The sequence below is a fragment of the Callorhinus ursinus genome, unplaced genomic scaffold (genome assembly GCF_003265705.2).
Source record: "Callorhinus ursinus isolate GAN/ISIS: 27379988/994484 unplaced genomic scaffold, GSC_fseal_2.0 scaffold5, whole genome shotgun sequence".
Lineage (NCBI taxonomy): Eukaryota > Metazoa > Chordata > Mammalia > Carnivora > Otariidae > Callorhinus > Callorhinus ursinus.
In genome coordinates this window covers 41,882,854-41,894,420 of record NW_027397067.1, presented here as the reverse complement: position 1 = coordinate 41,894,420, position 11,567 = coordinate 41,882,854, and the positions used below count along the sequence as shown (strand labels likewise).

Sequence of the window (11,567 nt, the reverse complement as noted above, 5' to 3'; positions counted from 1 at the left end):
GATTTTATTTATTTGACAGAGAGAGACACAGTGAGAGAGGGAACACAAGCAGGGGGAGTGGGGGAGGGAGAAGCAGGCTTCCCGTGGAGCGGGGAGGCCGATGCGGGGCTCGATCCCAGGACCCTGGGATCATGACCTGAGCCGAAGGCAGACGCTTAACGACTGAGCCACCCAGGTGCCCCACTATGAATTCCTTCTGAACATAGGAAAGTACTGCAAATTATCGGTTTTATAATAACTAAGAAATTTTTAGCATCTTTATTTCTGGATTTCAAATTCTTATTTAAGAAAAAAAACCACTAAACCAAGATAGATCAGGTGTTACCAAAATTAGGATGGCTATTTAGTAAATATCTATCTTTTCTGAGTAGGAAATAAATGATGTCTTTAAAAGTTAGATTGCTTCCATCCTGTCTATCCTTGGGGGTATTACCATAAAGCATGTAAGAGGAGGGTGTTTCATAATTTCAGATGGGCTTCAGAGAGTGTTTTATTATATTTTGGCCTTTGTAAGTACTGTTTATGAGGTTTATGTGCTATCATAATCTTAAATAATACATGTGCCTTTAATGACCCATAGTAAACCAGTTTTAATTACAGAAAGTGCACCATGTCCTAATAGTAAAATTAAATAGCATTTTAAATCTTACTAGTGATTTAATAGTTCACCATTTAACATTTGTAGGGCCAGGAAAAGCTGCTTATAAGACTCACGGGCACAGAGTAAGTATATTCCCTTTGAGACTGTGTAATATGTGTTATCAGTCTGATCAGGAAGACTAAGGACTCAAAATGCCCACCTTTTAAAAACTCCTGCTGTCTTTATATTAACTTCTTTCTATTAGCTTCTTAATGTGACCCCTTTTAATTCTATTTTTAAGAAAAATCTTAAAAAATAATAGTGTTTTCCTCTAGTGATTACAGATGCAATCTATAACTGCCCTTGTTGTATAAAATAACCCTCTTAAAACTCTTCATGTCATGTGTTTATATAGCTTATATCTATCCTATTAGATAGCTTTTAATGTAGAAAACATAGAATAATGATGTGGTTTGTAGCCATATTTTAAGATGTGTTCTCCACAGGTCTTTGTGACATTACTATGCAAAGGCCGTCCCAAAATGTGCCCTGTTGCGAAATCAGTTAAAAACTTACAGTTGTCTTTTATAATAAGCAGGTAGCTTTTTATCCAGAAATATGCTAAATGAATAGAATTTTCTTATGCATATTTCTTTTAAATATAGATTTAAAGCTAGTTTCCTGGAACATTTACTTATAAACAGAAAACGTGTGTGAAGGTGCAGTTAGCGTAATGCATCAGTATCGACCCTGCTTCCTAACCACAGTCTTTGGAGTAAAACCTGTATTAGAATCTTGGTTGCCTGAGGTAGTAATTGTGACCTTCACATCACTGAGCCTTAGATTTCTGAGCAGTAAAATTTGGCAATTCAAATATTGTCCTTTTAAGATTATGGTGAGAATTAAATACAATTAGATTTGCAAAACAGTTGGCAAATACAAGTATTCAATAAATGTCAGTCCCCCTCACAGAAAAGCTTATCTAAATGCCGTTTGCTGCATAATTGAAATTCACTCAAAATGTATAAAGCACTTTTTAGAAAAATGCAGTCTACCTAATTAATCATCTATGGATTATATGACATATCTCTGTGAAAAATGGACTTCTCCTTTCTATCATTATCAGTTAGTGTGGTCACGAAATACAAACTTGTCTGTCAGCCATGAGACACTACGCTTTCATTCAGCCATAAACAAATTGGTGTGGCAAATTGAATCACTAAGTACCTTTTTCAAGTTCATTAATAACACGCTCTGTTACTTAATATGTCCCCGTGTTTTTCCGTTTCAGGGTGGAAACTCAAGATGAAATGGGGCAGCACATCCATTGCTATGTTGCAGCTCTTGCAGCTCATACAGCTTTTCTGGAACAACCCAAGAGCTTCCGCCCTTCCCAGTGGATAAAAGAACATAGTGAAAGACAGTCTTTGAACAGAAATAGCCTTCGTCGCCAAAATCTTACCAGGGATTGCCACTCTAGGCAAGTCAAGCACAATGGCTGGGCTGTCCATCAGCCCTGCCCCCGTCAGTACAATTACTAAGAATTTCAAGATTGGTTGGATTCTCTTGGTTTGTGCATATGTGTGTGAACGTGTGTGGACGGACAATGAAGATGCTGTTTCTTTACAGCCAACTGATGACCAATCACATAGTTTTATCGATGTGTTTAGACACTATCTTGAAAACCAGATTTACATGCTGTGTACCACATAATGCCTTGCTTTTAACATTTACGTTTTTGTAAATTTTTTCAGAGTATTTTTGGAAACATATCAATACAGTTACAGTGTTTGGTGTTTGGGGATGTCTTTAAATCTATTAAGGTGTACATGAGTTAGCATTCTAAAGACATTTCTTCCCAAGTATGAGAATAGGCATCTTTCAATTTCATTTTATTTTGTATTACTTAATCAATATTTTGAGTAAGCAAAAATTTATTCTCAGGGTCAGCCATACACTTTATTGACCAGTACTTGATAATCTTTTCTGTATATAACGAATACATTTTTACACACTAACATGAGCATTAACAGGTGATAGTTGCCATGGATACAATGGAATTATGGCTGAACTTTCTCTTGAAAGAAAACTTGATATATTTCTGTGTGTATAGGTTTGGTTTTTTTGTTTGTTTGGTTTTTGTTTTTTTTTGTTTTTTCCTTCCAGATTAGCCATGCAGTTCATTTTGGAATTCAGGTACATATTAAGTGTTAGCGAACAGTGCATTCGGTAATTCCGACGTGACTGTGTGACGTGGTACAGAGACATTGCAAGTATCGTGGGACAAAAGCACTCATCTCCCACACAGAGGGATTCAATTAGATCTGTGAAGTTGTATTTGGAAAAATGTATGTCTACAACTAACCTGTTAGTCCACTATTTAACTCGTTTGGAGTCTTTCCTGTCAGCTGTCAACTCAGAAGTACTCGTCCGGGCACTTTAGTGACTTCTTATTGGTGACTGTCCAAGGGAAAAGAGGTAGGCTTTGTATGGCTGATACGGTGATCCGTCCTTTGCCGTGGAGCCTGTCCTGCCAGTGGCAAGCAAGGCTGAGGAGGGACTCCTGGTGATGTCTTTTCCCAGCGTCTAAATATGAAGAGTGACAGGTTGGCTCCCTTGAGTTTCCTTTTTTTGTTGTTTTTTTGGCTGGGGCTTCAGGCAGAATCTTTAACCACTTTGGCCTCTGTTTCCTCCACCAGTGGGGGAGTAGTAATATTTACCTCCCTCACAGTTGTTGTGAGGACTGTGTACTGATGGGAAGGCTGAACCTGGTGTGAAATTCCAAGGGCCTCGCTACTGAATCTGATGATGGGGATGGGGCCTGTGGCAGCTTTTCTGCCACAACTGTTCTTCAGAGTGTTGGTGCTAATGAGGCCAGGGGTCAGGGCTCGAGTCACACAGAGGCCAGTTAACACAGAGAAAAATCTATTTCGTACCTCCAGCCGGTCACTTTATTTTTTAGCAGTTGTGATGGGTTTTGCTGAGCCATCCACATTCACCGGGTCCTTCTCAAACTAAATTAAACATACACAATCCAAAGCACATTCTCCTGACAGAACGGTAGTATCCCCTTTGTAATCAAATAGCTTATTTTTCCATCTCCTCTGCAACCCTAATTAAATAAATACATGTCTATATAAGGTTTTCAAGGGAAAAAGCCTATAGTTATGTGAAGTATTATATTTTTCGGTAACCCTGTAACAGCTCGGTGCAGGGAACTATGGGAGATTTTTTTTTTTTTTTTTTTTTTATGAAGAGCTGTGCTCTTTCTGCCTAGACTGGGACGTTTGGAGTCAGAGGAGGTCAAACAGCGTCATGAGATGGTGGTCGTAGGTGGTTCTTCCCCTGGCCGTGATGAAGTGCCAGGAATGTCTCTTCAGAACAAGAGTCTACATCCCCCTTCTTTCCTCACTCCCTTTCCAGTTCAACTACCCCTTTATTTATTTGTTTTCTGATTAGGGGCCAAGTCTGTAAAGTTTTGTCAAACTGAGCTAGAAGTTATTTTGTTACTATTTGTGTTTACGAGAGTTGAGAGGTTAAGGTAGAGTTTTCATGAAGGTGTGTATGTTTTACACCATATCTGTTATGGGCCATATGTTGGTAACTTGAAAATAGACCAGCTAAATGTTTTCTGGATGTAAGCCTCTCAATACATGGGGGTTTCTTTTTTCATATATTACATGCAAGTTGTTAGTACCTCACAAGCTACCGAAGTTCAGCCATGAGAATTTGTTTGGCAGCATGAACAGATTTGTATATAAAATAGCAATGGTCTTTTTTTTTTTTACTATTATTTTTTCAAATTTCCTGATACCTGAAATACATTTACATCTCTATCCGTTACTCACTTTTTGTTTGCCTTATATCTAGACCAGTTTTTTATGGTTTATACCTGGAAAGCAAACACTTTCAGTCTTGGGGATGTTTTCTTAGGCTAACCATGCCATCTGTCATATCAGACTGGTTTCTGTATCAATATCTAAGGTTTCTGCCTGAAATTGGCACGTTAGAACTGAAGAAAGTGGTTACACAATTCATTCTTGATCATTAGATGTTTGTTAGGCATCTACTGTGCGCAAGGCACAAGACCAATAATAACAGAATGATGTTGACCTGTTAAGTATTCTTCGAAACATGGCCAAAATGCAATTTATTATAAGTTAATTATTATTTCTGCTGTTGTAAATATTAGTGGTTTACATTGTGCTTTCGTGCATATTTCTTAAAGCTTCAAGAAGGCAGTGAGAAATCAGACCCCTCTGAATTTAGTGCTCTGACAGCTTCTAGACTGATACATAGAATGTTACTTGGAAAAAGTCTGGAATATGTGGTGCACACAAGCCGTGCTTTGTGAATGAGCTTCTTAGTTTTTAAAAATGCACCAGGTTCCTCAAAGTTTGTGTTTTTGTTAATAAAACATTTTATAATGTATATTCTATGTTTATTACTTTTTCTTTCTCAACTAATTATGTATTGCACTGTAAGTTGAACATGAACCATCCATTATTTATCTTCTGTGGCAATGCATTTATATGGGTGGGTGGGGAATTTTTTGCAGAAGGTGCACAGTGACTGGATTTTTGACTTTCTACTCCAATGAGCTTTTTCTACAATAATTTCCTGTACATTTTCCCCGTTCCCAGGCAGGCTGTTCCTGCTGACATACCTTCTCTGTTGCATCAGTACTCTGATTCTAGTGAGAAGACAGTTTACTTAAAACTTGAACGGGCCGTTCAGCATCGCCTATTGATTTTACTTCTCAAATCTGTGTAGTACACTGGTTTGTCATCTTTACATCTTCATTGAATCCAAGTGTCTCCTATTTCTGTTCCTCCTCAAGGAAAGATACTGTCTTTCTATACCCTTAGTAGAAAAGAGCAAAAAAGTATCTTATCCTCATTTTCTTTGAATTGGAAACAAAAGAAAGCAAAAAAAAAAAAGAAAGAAAGAAAAGAAAATGAAGGATTCCAATTGGAAGATAGACATTTAAGTTTAAATAGATTAGTGGAGAAAGTTTAAGAGTTTCCAGGTATTTTTGTTTTTAGAATCAGTAAAAAGACTGCTCCTTGTACTGGAGATACTAGCATTTGTTTGTAATGTTACCTTAAAATTATCTTTTATTTTATGAGGCCCATTCATACTGGTTAAATTCTTTTAAGAGTCAGGTTACTCTTTTGGACGGCTTCCCTGCCATCAGCCGTGTTGATGCGTTATAACTGGCATCCTTATCTACTTATTTTAATGCTTAAAATTTTATATGAAATGCTTTATTTAGAAAACCTACCTAATACAGTGGTGTCAGCCTTGCCATGTACCAATTTCACTTGAAGTATGACACCAATTACAGTGGTTTAGGGCGGAGAAAGAGGTACTAGAAAGTATACAGGTAAGGACATCCGTTTTCTATCTGCAACAGTATCCTTTATGCAGGAGGGGACGTTACTATTCAAAGGAAGGCAGCTTCAGTGGATGTTTTGTGTATCATTTAGAATTTTCCTTACAACATATTTTTTAATTGTATAATTATTAAATGCCCCATTTAGCTCTGTATTTGCCTGAAGTTTTAATATTTGTTTTCTAGGTGGACTTCTAAAAACCAAATCAGGACTTGGGGAGTTCGATGTGTGTGTATCCAAGCTTGATGTGTATGAGTGGTTTTGCTTGCTTTTTGGTTGTTTTCCTCCAGAGGTTTGGAACTTTAATCAATAATTGTGTGTGTTATTTTTTTTTTTAAGTGGCTTGGGTTTTTTCCTCAAGTGTAATTGTGAACACATTTGCTTTTCAAGGGCAGGGCATCAGTTATAGAGACTGGAGAGTATTGTAGATTGTACTATGTGCCTTCTTGACGTATTTCTGGACACAAATTTTTTTCAACTTGAAAACTCAAAAGGGACATTTGGTTAGATTATATACTGTACATCATCTATGCATAAATGGCAGCTTGTTTTCTTGAGCCACTGTCTAAATTGTTTTTCTGTTTTTATAGAAATTTTTATACTGATTGGTTTATAGATGGTCAGTTTTATACACGGACTAAACAATACAGCACTTTGCCAAAAATAAGTGTAGCATTGCTTAAACATTGTGTATCAACACCACGTCTTTGTATTTGGGTTCAGTGGTGCATTTTGCACTACTTGAGTTGTGGTTTTTAATCTGTCAATAAATAAAAAGGTTGTTCAACTTCACATTCGTCAGATTCCCTTTATTTTATCTTTATGGTCACAGTCTTAAAACTAGATACAACTTAAATAAATTCCTTGCTGTTTAGTAGTTTTACTTGCTCAAAAGATGTGGGGTTTTTTTAAAGATTTTATTTATTTATTTGAGAGAGCAAGAATGAGAGAGAGAGCACATGAGAGGGAAGAGGGTCAGAGGGAGAAGCAGAGTCCCCGCTGAGCAGGGAGCCTGATGTGGGACTCGATCCCAGGACTCCAGGATCATGACCTGAGCCGAAGGCAGTCGCTTAACCAACTGAGCCACCCAGGCGCCCAAAGATGTGTTTAATATGCACTTTAAATATTGTTTTTGGGGCATCTGGGTGGCTCAGTCGTTAGGCGTCTGCTTTTGGCTCAGGTCATGGTCCCAGGGTCCCGGGATCAAGCCCCGCATCGGGCTCCTTGCTCAGTGGGAAGCCTGCTTCTCCCTCTCCCACTCCCCCTGCTTGTGTTCCTTCTCTCGCTGTGTCTCTGTCAAATAAATAAATAAAATCTTTTAAAAAGAATATTGTTTTTAAAATTTGTATAAAATGAGTATGTTTAAATTTTTCACCTGAAATGAATAATCATTTAAGTGAACATGAATTTGAGGATGACTCCCAGCCAGTACCTTTTCCCTCCAACCTGTATGTGTTAAACAAATACAAAATTTAATACACCAGTTCTTAGCCTCTTTTTTAAAAAAAAAAATATTAGAGAGACAGCGAGCACAAGCGGGGGGGGGCTGGAGAGGGAGAAGCAGACTCCCCATTGAGCCGGGAGCCTGACTTGGGGCTCAATCCCAGGACTCCAAGGTCACGATCTAAGCTGAAGTCAGACACTTAACCAACTGAGCCACCCAGGTGCCCCTGTTTCTTAGCCTTTTTAAAGCTAGGTTGCTGAATTCTCAATGGCTCTTTTCCAGATGAATACCTACATAATCTTATATAAACATTTTAGGGCAATATGGACATTTCTGATGTCCACTAATGCCCTTATTGTGGAGCTTTAGTTTAATTAGGCCAGTAAACATTCAGAGAGCCCAAAGAATATCTCCCATGTTAATGAATCCTTGGAGAAGATCTGCATTCTAGAACTAGACTATTTCAATACAGATTTTTATCCTCTCTGAGACTCCATGCTGAGATGTAAAGACTGATAGGGGTGAGGAGGGGTCACCCTAAAGATGGGAAGAGCATCTTGAAATGAAAGCGCCTACTTGGAATAGCAGGTGAATGGTCACTGTTGAGAAGGGTTTACCAGGTCTACTTACAAGGTAAAGGGGTGGCAGAAGGAATCTGGCCTAATGAAACTAGAGCTGCGGGAATCTAGCAGCTCCATCACATCTCAAGGGCAGTGACTGCATGGAGTCTAAAAGTAGGTAAGTCAGGGAGCGCCTGGGTGGCTCGGTTGGGCTCCCTGCTCGGCGGGGAGTCTGCTTCTCCCTCTGCCCCTCACCCTGCTCATGCTCTCTCTCACAAATACAATCTTTAAAAAAAAATTAAAAATAAAAGGTAAGTCAGAAATGAAGCTGTTTTGTAGGGATGGGCATGTCAAAGTTTCAGTTTGACATGTGGCTTCAGAATATCCAGCTCCTTTGTTTGAATTTGTACTGGCCAGTAGGTTATTCGTTGCAGCATTCTCTGTAAATGCAACCTAAAACCACCTAAATGCTTATACAGAGGAGAATGATCGAAAATATTATGGCACATCCACAAATAGAGGTCTATGCCCATTAATCCAAAAAAAAAAAAAAGGGATGAGCTCTGTGAACTGATCTAGAATGATTTCTCAGACTCTTAAGTGGAAGAAAAAGCAAAGTGCAAAAGTGTACACTAAGCTAACCTTCATGTAAGAACGAATATAAGAAAACACACATTTGAGGGCACCTGGGTGGCTCAGTCAGTTAAGCATCTGCCTTTGGCTCAGGTCATGATCCTGGGGTCCTGGGATCAAGCCCTGCATTGGGCTCCCTGCTCAGCGGGGAGTCAGCTTCTAACTCTTCCTCTGTCCCTCCCCCTGCTCATGTTCTCTCTCTCTCTCAAATAAAATAAAATCTTTTAAAACAATGGAAAGGGCCTAGGTGTCCATTGACAGGTGAATGGATAAAGAAGATGTGGTATATATATATGCAATGGAATATTACTCAGCCATCAAAAAAATGAATTCTTACCATTTGCAAATGACATGGATGGAACTAGATAGTATTAATGCTAAGTGAAGTAAGTCAATTAGAGAGATAATTATATGATTTCACTGGTGGAATTTAAGAAACAATACTTAAATGATACTTAAATACTTAAAACAATACTTAAATACTTCTCCCTCTGCCCCTCACCCTGCTCTTGCTCTCTCTCTCTCTCTCTCTCTCTCTCTCTTAAATACTTAGGGGAAGGGAGGGAAAAATAAAATAAAATGAAATCAAAGAGGGAGACAAACCATAAGAGAGTCTTAATTCTAGGGAACAAACAGGGTTGCTGGAGAGGAGGGGGGAGGGGGAGGGGGTCCCTGGGTGATGGACATTAAGGAGGGCACTTGATGTAAGGAGCACTGGGTGTTATATGCAACTGATAAATCACTAAACTCTACCCCTGGAACTAATAGTACACTAAATGTTAGTTAATTGAATTTAAATAAAAAAAATTTTTTTAATCTTAAAAAAGAAAACACATCTGTGCAAAATACTGGAGGAATAAACCTGACACTACAGAGACTGGTCACCTACAGAACACGGGTGAAAAAAGAGTTGGACCAAAGGGAGGAATTGGAGCAGATTTGTGAGGGTCGGGGGCGCCTCATTTCTCTGGGCATCCCTGTTTGCACAGCTCTGACTCTTGGAACCATAGAAATGCTTCCAGCACCCCCAGTAAAAAATGAAAATCAACCAGGGTGTGAGGGGAGGGAGAGGAGAGACCCCAAATTGAACAAATAGCAATTAAACCTAACTATTAGAGATGAGTATATAACCACAGTGGAAGGAAAGAACTAAGTCAACTGGGAGTCAGCACCTCCACAGAATATGGAAAGTGAGGACACAACCTCACAAGCACACTGCTCTAATTAGTGAATCTGTTTCTCACAGACGTAGCAGTTAGCAATTCTGTGTCTACCAGGACTGAACTGTCAAGGTCTGAGAGAAACCGAGAGCCAGCTTCCTCACAGTACGTGCTGGACACGCCCTCAGGGGACCCCTGGCAGTCACGGCTTCTACAACCAATCCCTGCCCCTTCAGGGAGGGCCGGACTTGTTACTCCTTCTCACCAATAGAATATGACGAAGCGGAGGGGATGTTGCTCCCAGGTTAGGTTACATTCTATGGCAAAGGTAGGGATTTTTTAAAAAAGGATTTAAGACGTAATCACAGTCTTAATCAGTTGCTTTTAAGATAAAAAAAAAAAAACATTCTCCTGGATGGGATTGACCAATCAGGCAAACCCTTTGAAAGAGTCTAGAGGTCACGGACTTGAAGCAGCAGAGACTCTCTTTCCATTGCTAGATTTGAAAAACCCAGATGCTGTGAATTCTAGTTACAAAAAAAAAATCCATCTGCTAGTGACCCAGGGAGCAACGGGGGGCAGATCCTTCCTCAGTCAAACCTGTACCACTACTCTGCCACATAGCTCTCTCTCCCACTTTACCTGCTTGGAGTTACTAGAAACATTCCGGCTGCCCTCCTCTTTCTTCTCAGCCATCCTTCCCCCATTCAGCCTAGACCCCCCTTCTGCACCATTTGGCCGTCCTGATGATTGCATGCTCGACTGAATCTCTTATCTTTCCAACATGCCTGCTCTGCTAATCTCCAACGTCATGTCAACCTCAGTCCAGGACTTTGTTTCTATGCTTGAGCTGCCCAAGAGCCACAGGAGGATATCACACAGCTGTGGGGATCAGAGCCATGAGACACTTCGGGTACAGAAGCTCAAGTGCTACTCTTCAGCCATCCTTCTGTGTGACCCTGGTCAACCCCGTGCACTTTCCCTTCTCTGCTCTCCTCAAGCCTCCAAGTCCAGAGCTATCAAACTTTAAACTGCAAACGAATCACGTGGGAAACCTTGGTAAGAATCCAGATTCTGTGGGGCGCCTGGGTGGCTCAGTCAGTTGGGAGTCCGACTCCTGATTTCGGCTTAGGTCCTGATCTCAGGGTCATGAGCTCGAGCCCCACATCAGGCTCATTCATGCCCGGCATGGAGCCTGCTTGAGATTCTCTCTCCCTCTCCTTCTGTCCCTCTCCTTTACCCCCACTTCCGCTTGTACACATACATGGGCATGCACACCCGCTCTCTAAAAAAAAAAAAAAAAAAAAAAAATGCAGACTTTGATCCAGTAGGTCTAGCGTGGGGCCAGAGATTCTGCATTTCTAATAAGCTCCCAAGTGATATCCATGCTGTGAGCTCATGGGACACATTTTGAGTAGCCAAGCTCTAGCCCAACAGTTCTCAAACTTGAGTGAGCCTCAGAATTACCTGGAGGGCTCTGCAGCCACTCTGGAAAACATTACGGAGTTTCCTCAAAAAGTTAAAAATAAAATTACCCTACAAGCCTTGGAATTGTACTACTAAGTATTTACGAAAAGGATACAAAAATACTAATTTGAAGGGATACATGCACCCCAAAGTTTATAGCAGCATTATCAACAATAGCCAAATTATGGAGAGAGCCCAAATGTCCATCGACTGATGAATGAATAAAGAAGATGCGGTATATATATACAATGGAATATTGCTCAGCCATCAAAAAAGAATGAAATCTTGCCTTTTGCAATGACATGGATGGAACTAGAGAGTATTATG

The 11,567-nt window shown here is 39.9% G+C and overlaps 1 protein-coding gene across 6 annotated transcripts in view; it reads left to right on the top strand.

Annotated features, from left to right (window-relative positions):
* The window catches only part of TP53INP1 (tumor protein p53 inducible nuclear protein 1), a 37,192-nt gene extending 30,424 nt beyond the window's left edge, over window positions 1–6,768 (top strand). For 4 of the 6 annotated variants that reach the window (XM_073892988.1, XM_025870854.2, XM_025870855.2 and 1 more), the window contains exon 4: window positions 1,872–6,768. In XM_073892988.1, coding sequence (XP_073749089.1) covers window positions 1,872–2,121 — 250 coding nt within the window. In that variant the 3' untranslated portion in view covers window positions 2,122–6,768. Of the gene's footprint in view, window positions 1–685; window positions 724–1,871 lie in introns of all 6 variants that reach the window. The other 2 variants (XR_012378266.1, XM_073892989.1) reach the window with 2 other exon arrangements.
* The last annotated feature ends 4,799 nt before the right edge of the window (window positions 6,769–11,567 follow it).